General features: G+C 35.2%; 1 protein-coding gene across 1 annotated transcript in view; it reads right to left on the bottom strand.

Moving 5' to 3' along the window:
* The window catches only part of TTN (titin), a 322,669-nt gene that overhangs the window by 220,743 nt on the left and 80,906 nt on the right, over positions 1 to 21,020 (bottom strand). Inside the window, 24 exon segments of the mRNA XM_074302990.1 lie at positions 34 to 312; positions 450 to 728; positions 2,469 to 2,750; positions 3,002 to 3,280; positions 3,571 to 3,858; positions 3,983 to 4,261; positions 4,371 to 4,649; positions 4,774 to 5,052; positions 5,152 to 5,433; positions 5,663 to 5,941; positions 6,081 to 6,368; positions 6,489 to 6,767; positions 6,873 to 7,151; positions 7,260 to 7,538; positions 7,647 to 7,928; positions 8,017 to 8,295; positions 8,413 to 8,700; positions 8,815 to 9,093; positions 9,195 to 9,473; positions 9,928 to 10,206; positions 10,307 to 10,588; positions 11,106 to 11,669; positions 13,946 to 14,224; positions 15,146 to 17,956. Coding sequence (XP_074159091.1) covers positions 34 to 312; positions 450 to 728; positions 2,469 to 2,750; positions 3,002 to 3,280; positions 3,571 to 3,858; positions 3,983 to 4,261; positions 4,371 to 4,649; positions 4,774 to 5,052; positions 5,152 to 5,433; positions 5,663 to 5,941; positions 6,081 to 6,368; positions 6,489 to 6,767; positions 6,873 to 7,151; positions 7,260 to 7,538; positions 7,647 to 7,928; positions 8,017 to 8,295; positions 8,413 to 8,700; positions 8,815 to 9,093; positions 9,195 to 9,473; positions 9,928 to 10,206; positions 10,307 to 10,588; positions 11,106 to 11,669; positions 13,946 to 14,224; positions 15,146 to 17,956 — 9,552 coding nt within the window.

The raw sequence follows: 21,020 nt of genomic DNA, 5'->3' as shown, positions 1-21,020 counted from the left end.
TTTTTTTTTTATCAAAAAATTGCTTTCACCAACCTAAAACAGTGAGTGTGGCCAGGTTCTCTCTCATTCCACCATCATTTCTGATCTGACAGATGTACTTCCCAGCATGGGATGGTTCTGTTTTTGCAAACTGGAGAGTTGCAACATTTTCCACATATGTGATCCTGGTATTTTCACTTTCTCGAATCACTTCTTTGTCTTTAAGCCATTCAACATAAATTGGCTGGACACCTTCAATAGTTGCTTGTAACTCAGCAGGCTCACCAACCACAACAGTGAGGCTGTTAAGTTTTGTAATAAATTTGGGTGGTTCTGAACAAAGAAAGATGAACAAGAGTTGTAAAAAGATAGAAATGTAGTATTTTTTAGGATGGGGAGGGAGCAGGAAAAGTAAGAAAAAGAATAGAAATTTTATATATTACTGACATCAGTGATACTGACAAACTTACCTTTCAATTTTACAGTACAGATGCATATATCACTTCCCACTTCATTTTGTGCTTTGCAGTGATATTCACCAATGTCTGAAGTTTCGACATTTAAGATATGAATGCTTGCATGATAATTTTTATATGTGATCTTGTATTTTTTGCTACTTCGGAGTTGCCTCTTATCTTTATACCAAACCACCTCAAATGGTGGTGTTCCAGAAAGTTCACATTCAAGGCTAACTTCAGCACCCTTAAGTGTATCTACAAGAGGGGGCGTGCTGCTAAAAACAGGTGGTTCTGTAAAAAAAATAATTATTTATGATTTCAGCTTATTGAATTTCAAAGAATCATGGAATGTTATTAGTAGAAAGTATCTTTGAGGTCATTTAGTTTATTCCTTTCATTTTTATAGATGGGATGAAAAGTTCAAAGATTCCACAATGTAGTTACTGACAAATTTAGAGAACCTAGGGCTCCTGACTCCCTGTGAGCTTTACTGTGCTAATTTTTGTCAAGATTTGAAAAATAACAAAAACAAAAACAAAATGAATGCAGAAATGGTGAAAGAAATTAAAGGAAGAAATTATGTTTGCTGATAGTGGTAGAAGAAGCATGGAATACTGAGTTCTATGCTGAAGGTAAATTACTGTGACAGAGATAGTACTGTGTCTCTGACCTCAAATTTCTAATTGTATAAAAAGAGAATAGCAATATTACTATTTAATATACTACATATAGCTTTAAAAATACTGTCAGCAAAACTATCTCTGTAACTGCTATTGCTAATACTAAAAATGAACTGAATTAGTATGGATTACACTTGCACTTTCACTAATAATCAATTCAGATTAGTCCCTTTTCTGAAATGTATATATAGCTTTGAAAGCTGCTTAGAGCAGTGAGGTCGAACCAAACATAAGTGAGGGCCTCTAAACCATAGTTAAGGATTCTTGCAGGTTTCATCTTGATTTAGAAAGCTATGTCATAATATCATTTATATTTTATTATATTTAAATATTTAATAATTAGATTTTAATTTGATTTTGGCTGCATTTTGGAGTAGTGTGGGCCATATGTGGTCAGCAGGCCACACTTTTTACACCTTAAGTTAGAACACCAACAGATTAAGTGAATTGTCCTCTTTATACTGACAGTTTATCTCGGAGTTAGGAACTGAAGTCAGATGTTCTTGGTTTTAAATTTAGCTCTCTACCCACTACTCTATTCATCTGAACAGTTAATATTGTTAAAATAAGAAAGTAGATGAAAATTGTTTTGTGGATTTTTCAGGAGCCCCTGCTTGTTGAACAAAAAATCTTATTTTAAGAAATAGTACTTAATAATTCTTTTATCACTTTTATCACTAATGGTAGTGATGATGGTGCTGACATGACATCCTTATATCTTTTCTGAAAGACAAACACTACTTCTTGTCAAAATGGCAAATATTATGCTAATATGTATAGAAGAATTGCACATATTTAATATATATTGGATTATTTGCTGTCTAGGGGAGGGGATAGAGTAAGGGAGGGATAAAATTTTAGAGCATAAGGTTTTGCAAGGGTGAATGTTGAAAACTATCTGCATATATTTTGAAAATAAAAAGCTATTAAAAAAACCCAAAAAACAAAATGGCAAATTTATCATTTTGCACATCTTTAGAAATCAAATTAGAGTAAGTGCAAGATTAATGACAAAAAGGGCTGAATTGGATAATAAAATTATTCCAGACTAATTGAAAAACTGTTCACTATATGGACAGAGATTAAATAATAATAGTAACAACTCCTGAAAGATTATTTTAAAATAAGCCAGAAAAACATAATCCCGAAAAATATGACTTCAAAATAGGTTCAAGGAACATATGTACAAAACATTTGTGATGGACTCAATGAGTTCAAAGATCAACCTCTATCTCTTGAAAAAAATCATGGAAATGAAACTTGGCAACAAGAAAAAAAGAGTCACTTTACCCATTGAAAGCAAGATATGGCATTTCATTTAATAAAGAATCTAAGAAAGGAGACTGCTAACCTTTTACTATGACCTTTGTGCTACAGCTTGTGCTACCAGCAGGATTGTGAGCTTCGCATATGAAATCACCACTGTCCTCAGTGCCAAGGTTGTTCATCTGTAACACAGCCACTGACTCAATGAATGACATTGTGTATTTTTCACTGGCTGACAGTTCATGGTCATTTCTGAACCATCTGACTCTTATTTCAGGAGATCCACTCAGTTTGCACTCAAGTCGTGTTGAATCCCCTGCTTTCACTATTCTGGTTGCTTCTAATTTCTTAACAAACTTTGGTGGTTCTATGAGACCAAGAAAAAAAAAAAGGTTAAAATGAATGCAAAGGAAGAAAGAGGAAAATCACATGCCTTTGATTAAACAATACAGTGGGAAGAGATTAGAAGGAGTAATGCTAATTTAAAAATTAATGTTCAGACTATCTCAAAATTTGGGTGCTCATTGAAAATAGTAATTAGAAAGATAGTGAACAGCTGGGTATAGAACAACAAGAGACACAACAGAGACGAAACATAAAGCAATCAGGTTTGCACACCTGTTACAATCAACATTGTGGTACAAGAATCGCTACCAACATCGTTGGTAACTTGGCAAGTGTAATGTCCAGTCTTTGAGGCATCCACAGAGTAGAGATTTAAGAAACCTGTTGACCCTTCCAGCCCAATAAAGCATTTAGGTCCAGATGCAAGTTCAACCTCATCTTTGAACCACTTTATTTTAAATGGTGGTGTTCCTCTTAGGACTGCCTTAAATTCCACTGTTGAATCTGGAACAGCTTGTTGTCTTTCAGGTTTCACTAGGAAGCTTGGTGGCTCTATAGTTTTTAAGAAAAAAAAGTTGAATTAAACTCCTCCTAGTGTATTTTTACAATTTTAATTAAGAAGATAATGTAAAAAAGAAATGTTACATTAAAATTTTGTGTATTTTCACAATTTTAATTAAGAAGTTAATGTAAAAAAGAAATGTTAAAAAATTAAAATTTTCTTAAAGTGAAAAAGACAAAGAAACAACTTTTAAGAATGATTTGTAGTTTCAAAGACAAAAGAATAAGAGTGATCTATATATAAATTATTCATAAATAAGAATCAAGAAGAGTTGGCAAACCTTTCACAGTTAAGATTCCACTACATGCAGCATCTCCTGCAACATTTGCAACCTTGCATGTGTAATTTGCAGTATCTTCTAATTCAAGATTATTAACTTCCAATGAGACAGTATTCTCGTGGCACACAAGTCTGTATTTAGCACTGGAAGATATTTCTTTTCCATCCTTATACCATTGAGCATTAATTGGGAGTGAGCCTGAAACTTTACACTCCATTTGAATAGAAGAACCCAGTACTTTATCCATTTTGGTTAGTTTTTTGGTGAATGATGGAGGAATTGTTTCATCTGCCCAAGAGAAATTCCAAAAAAAAAAAAAAAAAAAAAAAAAAAGTACCCATTAACATAGCACTTTTCTTTTGTAAAGGGCTTTACAGAAATCAAATGAGCAACTTTAAATAAGAATACAAACCTAGAACTCTCAAGTAGGCATCACAGCTACTACTTCCAAAGTCATTTTCAACCTTGAAAGTATATTGACCACTGTCCTGCTTCATTACTGACTGAATCCTGAAACTGGCAATATTGTTTTCAAAACTCATTGCAAAGTATCTACTGGGCACGATGGGTCTACCATCTTTGAGCCATTTCACCCGCAATTCAGGAGTTCCAGCCACAACGCATTCCAGAGTCACTGGGTCTTTTTCAGTTACATCAACTGATTTAGCCTTCTCTATTATTTGTGCTGGTTCTGTGGTAAAATGAAAGCATGATTAAAAATTATTTTTCCCAACACAGATGTGACCCTATTAAAAGATGTGGCTCTAAAGAAAGATATTTAAAGAGAATGGCTCACAAACCTTGTACTAAAAGGAAAGCATAACACTTTTCAACTCCTGACTCATTCTTTGCTTGGCAGGTGTATCTGCCACTGTGACCATTATCCACCATCCTTATTTGAAGGGTAGCCACATTGTTCACGAATGAAATATTTGTATTATCATCTTCATCAATAATCTGATCATCTTTTAGCCATACCACAGAGATGGGGGGAGAGCCTGCCACTGTGCCCTGAAAAAGGGCTGAACTTTTCAAAACTGTCATCGAATTTTCTATCTTCTTAGTGAAGGAAGGTGGTTCTGTTGTTAAATAAGAAAGTAGGGGAAGAAGAAAAATTATTGGAGTTCGTAGGCTTAAATAGTCATTAAAATGTTTTATAGCATGGAAGATTTGATATCCTGCCTCCTGTTTTCTGTCACTGACCTTTCAGATTGACTCGGGTACTGGAAGAGCAGCTTCCACCTTCATTGGATACAATGCACTGGTATTCACCAATATCTGAAGGGTCACACTTGGTTATATGGAGATTAAATACCGACACACGGTCAGTCAGTGTATATTTTTTGCTGCTTCGGATTTCCTTGTTATTCTTGAGCCAGGTAACTTCAAATGGAGCTGTACCTGTCACTTCACACTCAAGCTCTACGTCTCTATCTTTGACTACTTCCACGGGCTTCAGCTCCCTTACAAATGTGGGAGGTTCTAAAAATTCAAAAGAAAGACAATCTAGCTTACTCAGAGGAAAGACTAAAACTCAGAGCGTGACAAAGCCAAAACAGGCAAGAAATTCTAATCACGAACCTTTCACTTTCAACTCAATGCTACAGCTCGAAGTGCCAGCATCATTCCGCGCTTCACAGACGTAGGTTCCGCTATCTTCTATCCTAGCCCCCGAAATCTGAAAAGTGGCTAAGCCCTCAGTGAAGGAGATGCCGTACTTGTCCACAGCTGTGATTTCATTGCCATCCAAGTACCAGGAGACTTTAATCTCCGGGGTGCCTGTTATTTGGCATTCGAAAGTTGTTGACTGTCCTTTCCTCAATACTAACACAGGACTGGGCTTCTTAATAAACTGAGGAAGTTCTACATATGAACAAAAGGTGAAAATTTTTACATTCTAGAAATTAAAAATCAGCAAGAGTTGTTTTTTTTTTTTAAATTAAATCATTCCTCACTACCACCACCAAGAAGGAATAATCCCGCTGGCACCATTACCACCACAGTCCCACCGCACTCCAAACCCCTGATCCTAACAAAACAAAAAACAAAGAAAAAAAACCCAAAAGAAGAAAAGAGACATAAAGATCCAGACCTTTTACAAAAAGAGTCGTTTTGCAAGTGGCTGTGCCAACATCATTGCTTAGCTGGCAAATGTAGGTTCCAGAATCCCCACTTTTGACTGAAAAGAATTCTAGGATAGTTGAAGTGTCATCTTTCCAGACAGAACGAGATGGTCCTGAATGTAATTCTTTATTATCTTTAAACCACTTTATAGTCAAGGGTGTTGTTCCACCTACAAGAGCCTTCATCTGAACTCGAGAACTGGGGGCCACATCTTGGGACTGTGGCTTTTCCACAAAGTAAGGGGGCTCTAAGGAGGTGTAAAAAAAAAAAGGAGTGGGGAAGGAGAGGAATAGGAAGATTTGTTTTAGAATGAGAAGTGAATTTGATACTTAAGAAATGAGACAATATATGTCTTTCTCATTAAATGAAAAATAAAAATTTCAAACCTTTGACTGTCAGATATCCAGCGCACTGGTTATGGCCTGCTTTATTTGTGGCAGCACAAGTATATGTGCCACTGTCTGCGCCTTCCAGCTGGCTGATTTCCAAAAATGCCGTGTTGTCATGGAAAGAGAATTTGTATTTTTCACTAGCAAGTATCTCTTGGTCATCTTTGAACCACTGGATGCTTATAGGGTGGGACCCAGCTACTATACATTCTAAGTCAACGAAAGAACCTTTAATGCTATCCATTTTCTTTAGCTTTTTGGTGAACGAGGGAGGTATGATTAGATCTGCCCAACAAAAAGCAAAAAAAAAAGAAGAGTTAGGACAGATGTCTTTTGGAGTTGTGAAAGATAAAATAGTGGGTAAATACCAATATATTTTCTACCACTACCAAAAGGAATACAAACCTAAGACATTTATGCTAGCTTTGCAGCTACTTCTCCCAACATCATTTTGAACCTCAAAGGTATATTCTCCACTATCTTGCTTTTCTGTAGATATGATCTTCAGGATGGAGACTGTGTCAGTAACACTGATCTTATATTTGGGGCCCAGAGCCAATTCTTTTCCATCTTTGAACCATTTGGCTGTTATCTCTTTAGTTCCTGAAAATTTAACCTGTAAGGTTGCTGGGTCACCTTGGGTAACATCTATAGACACAGCCTCATCTGTGATCGTTGCTGGTTCTGTAGCAAACACAAGGATAAGACATGGATTTATGAATGTTTAATGGAGAGAGGCTTTCAGGTCAATAACTTTCCAACCATTTGGGAGAACTGTGCTAAACGAACCTTTTACTGAGAGTAAGGCAGAGCATCTTTGAATGCCTGCATCATTTTTGGCTTCACAGAAATATTTCCCATCATGCTTTACTTCAATTCCACTGATATACAGACTGGCTACATTATTCTCAAATGTCATTCTTATGTTGTCATCTTCAGTGATCTCATCATTGTCTTTTAACCAAGTCACAGTGATTGGCAATGAGCCTTTAAGGGTGCCCTGGAATGCTGCAGTACCACCCTGCAGGGAACTCGTGCTCTCAATCTTCTTGGTAAAAACTGGAGGTTCTATTAGAAAAAATAAATTCTTCATGAGAACCAGTCCAATCACAGAGCTGGCACAAATGTAGACTGTGTACCCAAATAAAGCATGCCAAAATTCTAGGTGACACTAACCTTTTAAAGAGACCTTAGCACTGCAAGTGCTGCTGCCCACCTCATTAGTTACCCGACATTGGTATTCACCAACATCAGGGGCATCAAACTTGAGAACCTGAAGGCTAACCAAGTGATCCTGAATGAATGTTTTATACTTTCTACCACTTCGAAGAGTTGTGTTGTCTTTGAACCAAGTAATCTCAAAGGGAGGAGTGCCTGCTACCTCAGCCAACAGCATCACGTCATACTCTCTCAAAACTTCCATTGGTTGGAACTTCTTGCTAAAGTAAGGTGACTCTATAGTACAAAAGAAAAAATTTTTTTTTTTTGGTTAACAAGGCTCTGGGATGTTTGCTTCAGGCCAAAATGTTGGCAACGCCTGAGGCAAAATAAATACACACACACCTTTCACTATGATAATACTACTGCAGTGATCACTTCCTGCTTCATTTTGAGCCTCACACATGTATTCTCCACTGTCTTCAATGGCGATATCTGTAAGTCTGAGCATAGCAGCAGAGTCCACAAATGACATCTTGTGTTTGCTGCTCTCCTTAATTTCTCTATCATTGACAAACCAGGTTATTTTAATAGGAGGGGTCCCTGTGACTTTGCAGGCTAATTGAGTTGAGTCTCCCGTTTTTAAAAGTTGTGAGGATTCTAGCTTTTCCACAAAGGTAGCGGGTTCTGTGGAATGGAGAAAGTTATTAAGATGAGAAAGAAGTAAAGACACTGCAAAATAGCAGCCCAAAGAGGTCAAGAAAATAAGGCAAACCTTTAACAAACAAGTTTGCACTGCATTCTGCTGCTCCGGCCACATTGCTGACTTTACAGGTGTATTTCCCAGAGTCTGATGTTTTTACTGTATATAGTTCCAGGGAACTCTCTAAAGATTCTTTAGTAATATAGCAGTTGCCACCAGAAACCAATTCCTTGTCACCTTTAAACCATTTAATGGTGAGTGGAGTTGATCCTTTAAAAGTACTCTTCAGACAGATGGTGGATCCAGGTAATAAATCCCTTGACCCAGGTTTAATGACAAAGCTGGGAGGTTCTGAAGAAAAGTTATAAAAAATATTTCAGTGAATTATGAGGTATGGTCTAGAAGTGAAACAGGCTTAATTATTGAATACTGTGTAGTAAGAAGTAAAAGAAAAATGTTTCCTCCCACCTTGGACAATTAAAGCACCACTGCTGTCTTTGCTTCCAACAGAATTTGTGGCCCGACAAGTGAAGTTCCCTGCATCACTCATGTCTACTCTGCTTATCTCCAAGGAGGCTGTGCCTTCCACAAAAGCTATTCTATATCTGTCTGATGAAGTGATCTCTTTGCCATCTTTAAACCAGGATACCCTCATTGGAAGGGAGCCAGCGATTTTGCAGTCCAGGCGGCACTCACCACTGACAACACTGTCTATGTTGCGTAAAGATTTGGTAAAGAATGGAGCAATATCGCGATCTGTCCGTAGCACAACAAAAGAGAAAAATCAAGATGTGAAGTGGCTAAATTGTTTTTTTTTTCTATTCATTGTGTTTAAAGTAAGATATATAAAGTGTCGTTAAAAATACTAACCTAATACAGTAAAAGTTGTCTCACAGGAGCTGCTCCCAGCTTCATTTGAAATCTCAAAGGTATATTGACCACTATCATGTAGTTCAGCAGAGTAAAACTTGAGCTGAGCGACATTGTTCTTAAAACTGAATCTGTATTTTTTACTGGAAACCATAGGTTTTCCATCTTTATACCATTTAGGCTTAAGTTCTGGGGTGCCCGAAACAGTGTACTCCAGAGTTGCTGGATCTCCTGCAGTCACCTGAATCAGTTCTGCTCTCTCAATAATCTTGGCTGGTTCTATATGGTATTAAATAATTGTGGTTTAGAAAAGAGCATTAAGGCTTTATTTTAAATGTAGAAAACAAAAAAAGCAAAGTTAACAATGTTCCTACACTGACCTTTAACTGTTAATTCCCCAACAGATGTTTGACTTCCAGCTTCATTCTCAGCTAGGCAAGTATACTTGCCACTAAAATTAATCTGAACATCAGGGATTAGCAAAAGAGCAACACCATTGGAAAAACTCATCTTGATTTTATCGTCTTCTTTAATGATCTCTTGTCCTTTCATCCAGGTAACTGAAATAGGCTCTGAACCCCTTACAGCTGCTTGCAAAGTTACTGTTTGTCCTGCTAGGGCAGTAAAATCATCTACTTTCTTTACGAAAGTTGGTGGTTCTAGTTTAAAGAGGAAAAAAAAAACATAAAAAATTTGGCTACTGTACATTTCAATATAAATAGGTGGTTTATCTAGGTTAGGTTTATCTGGCCCAAACACTGTGTTATGCTACACCACTAGTTACACAGAAGAACTGATGAATGCTTTAAAGAGAATTACAATTGGATTTTAGGGATGACAGGAGAAAAGTAGATATAAGTACTTTGGCCTTCATAGGGGTAGATGACAAATGACTTACTATGTGTTCCCCCTTTGTTATCAGGAATAAAGATTTATATTATGGTTTGGGCCACTGTCTAAATTTGTTCCCAAGATGGAGGCAAAACCCAAGATAAAATGTAGTTTTAAAAGAGTATTAAAAGAGAACATTTGATCTGAATAAGACATTTTTGATCTGAATAACACAGATACTTTATTGACGGTTTTAAAAGATGTTAGTTTTCAATCACTAACCTTTTAGAATGTATGTCGCACTGCAGCCGCACTTCCCAACCTCATTAGCTACTACACACTCGTATTCGCCGACATCTGCACTATTAAATGAAAATATCTCCAGAGATACAAGAGACTTCTGAGAAAGTAACCTGTATTTCTTACTACTTCGAATTTGCTTCTTGTCTTTAAACCAGCTAATTTCAAAGGGTCCGGTGCCTGAGATTTCACAATGAAGAAGAGCATTGCTTCCTCTCACTATCTCTGCCGGCTCAAGAGTTTTGATGAAAGAAGGGGGTTCTACAAAAGCATTAAATCACCAATAAAGAATTAGTTACAAGCAATGGCTAAAGAAATGCAATACTCTGAATAATGATAGGCAGTAACTGGGAAGACAAACCTTTGATAATGATTTCAGTACTGCAGCTATCACTGCCAACATCATTGATTGCTTCACATGAGTAGCTCCCACTGTCTTCCACTTTCACATCAGTGATATCAAGTACTGCCTCAGAGTTGGCAAAAGACATTCGTACTGTGTTACTTTCACTAAGTTCTTTGTTATTTTTAAACCAGGTGACCTGGATCACAGGAGAACCTTTGAGTTTGCAATGAAGACGTGCGGATTCACCTGGCAGCATTAAATAAGATGGATCCACCTTCTTCACAAAAGATGGTGGTTCTAAATGAAGATTATAAAAAAAAAAAGAAAAAAAAAGCCTGAAACATGAAATCCACAAAGGAAAAGCAGACAGAAATAGAACAAAAAGACAGAAAAGACATGAATGTGATCAAAGCTGTGTTGCCTTCACCCAGCCATGACCAGTCAATACTAGATTTTTTTCCAAGTTCACCAGTACAAAACTGGTATCAAATAAAGAACACTTTTTAAAATGAAGAGGTTTGACACATGAAAACATATGCATATACATATATCCACACAAAATAGTTGAAAATTCTTAAAAGTGATAATTTTTGGAAGAAAAAATTTAAAAAATGATAAACAGACTCAAAATAAGAAAACCAAATGCATCTTAAAAGGAAAAAGATTTCCCAAAGCATTTATCAAGAATGAAGATATTTAATAGCAGAGTTAACTATCTATAGATGCCCTACCACTTAGTTCATTAAAATTTTCTATTCTACTTCTGGCAATGGCAGACATAGACAAAGACATAGATGGGGGAACCAAAGCTTACCTCTGATAGAAACAGTGGCAGAAGAGGAACTGCTTCCAGCCTCATTAGAAGCTGTGCAGACATAATTCCCTGAATCCTTTAGTTTGGCCAGAGGAATTTCAAGAGATGCTATTTTATCCTCAAAATAAATCTTAAAATCTTTTCCAGCAGGGATTTTTTGTCCATCTTTACTCCACGTTATTGTCACTTTTCGATCTTCATCCACTTGGCATTCAAGATGCACCTTCTTATTGACAGCAGATTGTACAGATTCTAACTCTTTAATGAAATGTGGCTTATCAATTATGATCAGCTCTGCTTGGCAGATGTCTGCCCCAAATTTGTTAGAGGCCTTGCAAGAGTAGACTCCTCTGTCTTGAGCAGTAAGATTTGAAAGCTCTAAAATATGCTTGTTGTCTGCATCTGAAATCTTGCATTTAGGCGAAGGTGATATGGCAATGCCATCTTTCTGCCAAATGGTGTCAATTACAGGGGTCCCTGACACTGTACAAATAAATTTTGTTGCCTTCCCCACAAAAGTTGTAACTGACTTAGGTCTGCTTAGAAAGGTTGGAGGAAATGCCTCTGCAAAATAAAAATTTAAAAATCATTATATTAAATTTTCATTCATGACCTCATCTCTGTACATTCCAAGATAGAAAAAAAAAAAGATGATTTGTGTAGTGAGATAGACATTACTTGAAAAGAGAACATCAGAACACTAAGACCAAAGATATCACCAAAGAAAAGGAATGATAACATTTTTTATGCAGAAAATTAATGTAACTGTACAGATTACAATAGCCTACAAATGTTGCTTTATGTAGTAATATTAGCCCAAATCCCAAAGATATCTCATTTTTAATGGCAAATGGTTCTGAAGTATCTAATAACAATTCATTTTTTATTTCATGTCGTTAAAAGAAGATATGCAGCAAAGAAAAAGAATAGCACCAGAATACCAGAGCTTAATCAGCAGCTTACTTTTCTAAAGAGAAAGGAATATTATGGATCATGGAGGCCAAGGATATTATGCAAGAAGGAGGTTCTCACCTTCCTTATCCCTATTTCCCCATGGTCCTTTCCACCCAACATCTAAGTGATTGAACTTCCAAATGGTCTCCTGAGTTATTGCAAGACTATGGAAATATTGGTAGTTCTTTTTCATTTCTTCCCTTGTAACACAGAATAACCACTGCCAATCCCATCACTCCCCTCTGTCTTTTATCCTAACATATCAGGCTAGCTTAGCTTACAGGAGGTTTTAAATGTCCTTAGTCTATGTTTTGTGTTGAACTGATTCTAATAAGAGACCTTAATGATTGCATTATAATAACCAATAAAGTAAGAATCCTAATCTCAAAAGAAAGATTCTAGATTTGATTTTCTGAGAGTTCTGAGCAGCTCTAAATACATTTCTTGGAGATATCTGGATGAAAATTAAGATTAGCAGGGCATGGTTCATTCTTAAAATCCTTCATCCATCAGAGAGAAACATTCTGCATTTGTCTTGTATATTGGCCTACTCCCAAGGAACAGAATCAGACAAGTTGTTCTTGGGTTTGTTTTTTTTTGGGGGGGGGAAGGGAGGGTTGTTTTACAAACAAGATCCAATCTAGATTCTGGGTAAATCTCAGTTTCCAATTTCAGCTTCCAATCTGCATCCTGTAATGGTCTTCACAATGTCCTCTGGAAGAATGTTAAGATATATCTATTAATTTAATTTTGCTAACAAGTGGATTCAAATGGTTGTAAGGCTTTATAAACTCCCCTAGACACATTTTAGGGCAATGGGCAAATTGAGGGTTGCGGGGAAAATCATCTTTCATTATATTTTATTGTTGAAAACCTAGAAAGAAATTGGGGGAAGGGAGAAAGTTGTGTGATAGTACTGATTATTAAAATATTCAAAGAAAAAACATGAGAAATGACAATAAAATTTCTTGGATTTTTTTCCAATTGACCATAATCCACCTTCATGATTTATGTAAAAACTATTCTTACTTTACACTTAAACATTGCATAAAGCAGAACTTCCATTATTGTTTAGTATAACAAAGCTCTACCAAATATAATATAGTATAAACAGGTCCCAATTAGTGTTAATAATGAATCCTGTGTAGTGGTGTCATATATTCAAGCTCACATTATATGAAATTATAATGATGTAAAATATGGTAATTGGTTTCAATCTAAAAGAAATATGCAGCTCTAATTTGAATAATGCAACTACTTAAGAAGATTCATTATTCACACTAATAGAAACTTAGCTATTTCAAGCCAAGCAGTGAAATCTTTATAATTTTTTTAAAAGATAAGTGACAGATGTTGACAAACTTACTTCAAAATATTGTACAAAGTAAAGAATTCAGACACCATTTCACTGAATAAACAGAACTGGTCGTTTTAAAAAGGCAAAATAAAAAAAAATTCAATGTCATTTTTGTACATTTTAACTTCTGTCTAGGGTACCTCTTCTTAAAATGAATACTATTTTAGAATTCATTTGAAACCTTTTTTTTTTTTACCCTTTATTATAGTCTACAAGGAAGTCTATGTGGATATAAGGTTTTAGGTGCAAAAATATAATTGAAATAGAAAATTTTCAATTAATTTCTGTAACCAGTTGCCTTCTTCAAACTTCATTTTTTGTTCTTGAATCTTAATAGAAGTTATTTTCTGGACCTGTACAAAAAAATGGTTATTTATAGAGCTTTATATAAAGGTGCTTTGTGTCAGAGCATTGCTTTAAGTCAATGAACTTATTAAAATAACACTGAATACTGTTGTTCTCCATCATTGATTAGATTGGCAAGAATATGAAAAATAGATTGATGCACCCATTTATGTACTATATTTACCTGTTACGGTTAAGTTTGCTGTACAGCTTACGCTACCATATTCATTAGAGGCTTTACAGCTGTACTCTCCACAATCAATGACTTGAGTTCTCAGGATTTCCAGGCTGGACATGTAATTTGTAGATCTTATGGAGCATTTTTCACTCTCATATATTTCTCGGCCAGCTTTAAACCACTGGAAGCGAACGTTGGGTGCACTTTCGATTTCACAAGTGAATTTAGCAAGATGTCCGAGAGCTACCTCCAAAGGTTCAATTCTCCTCTTGATGACAGGGGCAGCTAGAAATGGAAACATAATTTTGCCATGAAATTTTGTCATGTGAGTTTTGTTTCTCTCTATTGTGGCTGTTAATGTAGTGATGTCCTGAAACTGCAAGCAATACAAGAAGGTGACTAGGAAAAAAAATAGTAAGCGAAATCCAATGGGGGGAGGGAAATGTGTTTGACATACTCAGTGGGAATTTTGCAATCAGGAAAGTCCAATAATTACTAGGATGTGATAATACTAGCTAACATGCACACCATGCTATGAATTCTATGCACTACATTATGCTGCAACATTGAAAAGCAAAATGTGAAGAAAAATTATATTTTAAAAGAGGATATAGCAAAAAACAAAAGAAAGAAAATGTGATTGGAATATACACATGGACAGCCAATCATGGTTTTTAAGGAATATGGTTGAAACTTTTTTTTTTCCCCCTGAGGCTGGGGTTAAGTGACTTGCCCAGGGTCACACAGCTAGGAAGTGTTAAGTGTCTGAGACCAAATTTGAACTCGGGTCCTCCTGAATTCAAGGCTGGTGTTCTATCCACTGCACCACCTAGCTGCCCCAGTTGAAACTTTTGGAGCATTTGCTAATTGATACCTTATATGCAGTGATTGCTTTCTTGTTACATAAGATTAAGAATTTTCTTTTTTGGTAGAGAAAAGATAAAAGAGGCATTAGAATGTTTAAAATAGAGAAAGCAATAAAATACATTTTTGTTTTCAAAACCAAATGGTGAAACAAAAATGGTAGCAAGTCATTGAAAAAGCATTGAATAAGAAGAAAGGAAGAAAATTTAAAACCATGATTAGGTTTGTGAGGCTCTTATTTAACCTATCTAAAATGGTAGAAAAGATGACACTCAGTGATAGCTCTAAATCATTGCAACCAAGTGAATATTAGTTATGGATATTTTTTCTTCAGAATCCAACCTCTCTTTATTATTGTGAGTTTTGCAGAAGATGATGTCTTTCCACTTTCATTTAGTGCCTCACAGCTATACTCTCCTTGGTGTAGCTCCTTGTTCACTTTGTTGATTATTAGTGTGTATGTGTCTTCTTCTTGTAAACACTTGAACTTTTCATCAGGAGAAATCAGCTTACTCTCAAAATACCAATTTACCTTTTTAGAATTGGTAATTTGTAATGTGAAGTGTACAATATCACCTTCTTCTGCAACAGTGTCTTCCAAATTCATTTGCATAACTGGACAATTCATTTTAGCTGGGCTCTCTTCTGACATTTGGATTGTAACCGTGTTTTTTCCCCTGCTATCATCAGCAGAGAAAGCCTTTTCCTCAGCCAATTTTATTTCATCATCTTGCTTTTCAGTAGGCGCTTCTGTAGTGATTGCTGGGGTCTCTCTTTCTTTGACCTTACTTTCCACAAGGAAAGAATTGACTTCTTCCATTGAAACAAAGTTGTCAGGCCCTACTTCTGGTGCAGTGATTATCTCAACCTGTTGTGCATTTGAGGAAAAATCAGCTTCTTCCTGCAAGCCTGCTCTAGGTACTGAGAAGGAGTGAGTTTGAGCTGCTACTAGTATGTTTCTTTCTTCATAGATAACAGACCATAAAGCATCTTTAAGTTCTGTTTTCAAGTTAATCCTCTGCAGGTCAATTCCTTCAATGACAACAGTAATTTCTTCTGTAACAGAATTTGCTGTTGTTATGACATAAGTGCACATTATTTGTTGAGGTTCTGTAGTGGGTGCTATGGTCTTGACTTCAACCTTATCAATGTTTCTGAGCCACTCAGAGAAGATGCTAGGCTGTTCACTCGCTATGGCAGCTTCCAGAGTCCTTCGGAGCTGAACCATTATATCAAGTTTATATTGACCTGCATCAAGAGTGGCAAACTGCTTTTCCTTAGAAAGAATGTCACTTCCCTGAACCTCATGTACACTCTGTATTTCTTTAGGCTGCTTTTTATATTCAGTAATTTGAGTTTCTGACCTTGGCCACTCATCTGCATGCTCTTCTCTGAATAGTTGCTTTTCCTCTAGTGATAGAGGAAGCCTTACAGACTGTCCTTCCTGAATTCTGGCTGCAAAATCTTGAACTACAGTTTCTAGTTCATCTGTACTCACTACAAGGATATCATGTTCTTTGGTGTACACATTTTCTGAAAGAAACTCTGCTTCCTGGCTCACCTCAGAGACCACAGTTTCAATTTTCTTGAAATTCTCTATTTCATCTAGACTCTGCTTCTCACTTATACTGGCTAACTGCAGAATAGCTTTTGTCTCTTGATCTTGGACAGTCAGTGTCTTCTTTTGGTCCACTACAGGGATAATATTTTCTTTGGGGAGAGGCATTTCTTCAGTCACACTGCTGGAATACAAGCAAGGCTGGGGTTCATTTGTAGATTCAGGGCTGGTGAGCATAGTTCTGAGTTGTTCTTCAAATTGGTCAGTGCATGATGAGACAACTTTTGATGGAGGCTTTTGAAAAGTTAGAACATCTTCTTTGGATAAGGTTTTATTGGGTTGGACAGCTTGCTGTTGCAGTGTAGGAAAGGCTTCTTTGATAGGTGGAATGCACATTGACTGGTCACTGGTACTTTCAGAAGAGGGGCTATTTTGGTCTTCTGTGTCAATGAATTTCAGTAAAGCGGGGCTTTTGGGGCAGGGTATTTGCTCATCTGACAGTGAATCAACCTTGGATAGTGCTATTTTCCCATGTACAATCTGCAAATTAAAAGATTCTTTGTCTTCTTGACTCACTGAAGCTATATCATTGTTTATTTCATTTATATTCACGGCAGGCTCATGTGAAAATTGTTGCTTTTCATCAGTGATTAAAGCAGCTTTCAAAATTATGTCCTTCACAAATGACTCGGTTTCCTTTCCTAAAGCTAAAATATCTTGGTCATTCTTAGGGGGAAAATCTGCATCAGGAATGCCCAGGTCTTTACCTGTTGTTGACTTTGCTATCACAGTTGAACCAGCTAGATCAACATCTTCTTGAAGTACAGTAAGTTCAGCAGTAGACATAGATTCCCCCCAAGTATTTATGGCTTTACAGACATACATACCACTGTCTTGGCTTTGAGGATCATTTACAATAAATGTCCCTGAACCATCCGAGTTATGAATGATAGTAAAATATATGTTGGTCGAAAGTTCTTTGTCTTCTTTGAACCACTGAATTTTAGGAGCTGGTTCTCCAAGCACCATGTATTCAAAGACAGCAGGGATACCTTGAACACACTGAACTGGTTTCAACTTCTTTATGAACCAAGGAGGACCTGGATCTCCAAGCTGTTCCAAAGTTTTCTCCACTATGGGTTCTGCTGCACCATCTTTGCTGCCCTTCCCTTTTGATTTTACCTTTAAATGGGCACTGCATACTGCCTTTCCATATTCATTGCTGGCAATGCAAGTATAATCTCCTTCATCCTCAAGTGTGGTATCTATAATGATCAAACTGTAATCATTTCCATCAAATACAAATTTGTAGGCAGTAGAAGTTGCTAACTGTATTCCATTGAAAAACCACTGAATTTTAGGTTTTGGCATGCCAATGGCTGTTACAGAAAGTTTAGTTACATCCCCTACACTTATTTCAACATCAGATACTTTTTTGGTAAACTCTGGGGCACTGCCCTCCTTTTGCAAATCAGATTTATTTGAACAAATAGAAGACTCTGGTTCATGTGTTTTATCTCTATCAGACAACTGAAGGTCAATGTTGGAAGTCTGGAGGCTTTCTTCCTCAGTAGGTACAACCGTACTAGAATATTCTGTATGGGGGAAAATGATCATTAAAACAAAGATGGTTCATTATGAATTTAAATGTAAAAAAATCTAGAAAAATCAAAGTTAAAAGATTAAAAGGTATGGTAAATAATAGTGTGTGTTTTCTGTATTATTAATAGAATTCTTATAAGGTGATTTTTGAGATTTTAGGGGTTTTTTTGTTTGTTTGTTTTACATTTTATTCAATAATATCAAATTAAATCCTGAAAGACAGACATTATTAGGATTATAGTTTTTGATATGACTTTTCTAATATTTAAAAGTTCATAAATTTTAGATATATTTTTGTATGTTTCTATTGCATATATAAATGAGAAATTATGAAGTTTACAGATTTAAAATATTTAAGTACTTAAAATAGAAGCCCAATCATTTAAATTCTCAAAATGGCAGAGCCACAGTTAAAGTATACACTTTATTCTCCAGACTCTCTATTTTACCACAGAATTTTTTTTTTACCAAGCACATAGCATAAAATGTGTTATATTTATAAAGAAGAATTCTCCTAATCAACATTAGCTAGAACTACTAAAATTAACTATCATTGTTATTTTTATTTGTCATATTAATTCAGCATTTCTCCCATGTTTATAATAGAAAAAAATTTTAAATCTACTTGGAGCCATAGAAGTCTTCATTTAATATATGGCATAGCAATTATTGAAGCAAAGAAGAAAGGTCTTTGCAGTTAATATTTGAAGTTGAGATTAATTTGACAGGATATTGAGAACACACTGGCCTGCTACTGCCTGTCCTTTGGGGTAACTGGGGTTGAAAGAAAACTGCCATTTTAGATAGGTCTGCTCTTTTTCTTTCTCTAAGATTTTAAGTAGAAGTCAGATTAAAATCTTAAAAGAGTGATAAACTATGATAAGAGAATAGAATTTTATTTTTCTGGTTTTGAGAGGAAATTGACTCAGTTATTAGGCATTTTTATTTTCACTACTATGAAAAACCAAATAAAAGAAAGCTACAGAAAAATCATTTGATCATACATCTAGAGCAAAGGGACCTTAGAATCTAGAGGAGAAATCTGAGGCTTAGAAAGGTTAATTGACCTTATCCAAGGTCATAAATCTACTTAATGGCAGAGATAAGTTTCAATGTCAAGTCCTTGGACACTAAACTTGATCTCTTTCCATTGAATTGTTCTTACTCCCTATGGGAAAAAAAGAACTTAGTCCTGTAATCCAATTTCAATTTCCCCCCATAAATTTTATATGCAGATGAGACAAATACATTTTAAATAACCATATACTAATAAGAAAATATTCTTAATTTCATTGTCAACACAGAATGATAGATGCTCTACTTCTATTATTGATTCATTACTAATAAGCTCAAATTTCATTTTAATTTTTAAATGTTTAGACAAAATGCAAAAAGACTATATCAATAAATTTGAAAATAGTTTTCTCTTGTTAAAAAGATAATTCTGGTTCACTGAAGCCATGTCTGTAAAATTTCAAATATACAGATAAAGCCTGAGATAATCCGATTCAAATTCCAAAGCTACATTGACAAAACATTCAAATACATCATTTTTTTTTTTTTGATTGAACGTTTCACTTTTGTCCATTAGTTGGACACTATCTTTTATTTATTCACATAAATAAAACTGAACTGCCTTGGAAACCTGCTTATAATTTCTGCTGAAATTTAGGTAACTATGACCACTTATGTCACTTAAAAAAACTTTTAACATCATATTTCATTTGATATTATTATGAAGTCCCAAAAGTTATTTTCAAAGCAAAACATGTTAACACAAAAATGCCTTCAAACCAAAGTTGTTAAAAATTTTGAGTGTTCACAGGAAATGTTTTTATTTTGAATTGCTAAGGAAGTCAGTGTTTTTTTTTTTTTTTAAGATCTTCATAATATTTAGGTGATAGTGTGAGAAAATATTTTCACATGACATTTTGACTGATAAGAAGGAAAAATATAGCTTTTGATCCATTATGCCCACTTGCAGTTCATCCCTAAAGGAGACTGTATCATTTAAACCATTATGATCATTACAAGATTAATCCAACAAGGCTTTTCACTTGGTAAGTGAAGATGTTTTCATTAGAAAAGTTAGAGTCAAAAAAAAGGAAAAAATCCCAGCATTAATATTTGAAACTTTTATTGGTTGAGGAAAACCTATACAGCAATATTTGAAATACAAATACAAAATAGTGAATAGAAATAATCACTGTACCATGATTGAGAGAACAAACGAGAATATTAATTATTCTGCATTCCCTTTTGAATGGAGCCCTCATCTATTTTGAGAGAGATGGCAATCTTATACTGATTCTTTTGTTATTTTAATAGTTAATTGCTCTTGAATCATATACAAGATAGATCAGTCTTACACTTGATTTCCCTTCTGCAGAAGTATATTAGTTATATCACAAGGTACAAAAAGTATATTTACTTTAAAAGACAAGACTCTAGTATTTACTAAATATAGAACACTGGCCAAAGTCATAGGCAGCATATGGAATAGACCCACTTGTTGATTATTTTAATCAATGAGTCCTAAAATTGCCTTTCAATTTAACATACTTGTGATGACATTTTAGTGGTATCTTTGATCTATAATATATGACTTATCTAAGGTTTTCCTTTTACATTTCCAAATTACTTGTACAGGGAATGAACATGGATATACAGTATGAAACTATTCCTACTTACCACAATGTTGAATCAGAGAATCTTATTTGTTCTTTTTTCACTTTTTAATATTTAGAAAAATAGAAAATGACATGTTAACTATGAAAAACAGTGGCAAATTAAATGCACATGAATTCCATATTCAAACTTTTTATGGCCAATAATAGTGAAACAAGATTTTATTTTCTTTAAAGCTCATAGTTGGGCTTAAGATGGTTTGATACAATGAACTTTTACCAACAAATATCAGAAAACATCCAACTTCCCAATTAAATTGCTTTGTAAATCTAATAAATAAGGAATCACTGAATATACATAAAAGTGCTGATCAAACTTTAGAGCACTTTGTGAATTTCATTAATTATGAAAAAAATATACATTTTTTAA

The sequence above is a fragment of the Sminthopsis crassicaudata genome, chromosome 3 (assembly GCF_048593235.1).
Source record: "Sminthopsis crassicaudata isolate SCR6 chromosome 3, ASM4859323v1, whole genome shotgun sequence".
Lineage (NCBI taxonomy): Eukaryota > Metazoa > Chordata > Mammalia > Dasyuromorphia > Dasyuridae > Sminthopsis > Sminthopsis crassicaudata.
Note: the sequence above shows the minus strand (reverse complement) of the source record. Positions and strands in the feature narration are given on the sequence as shown.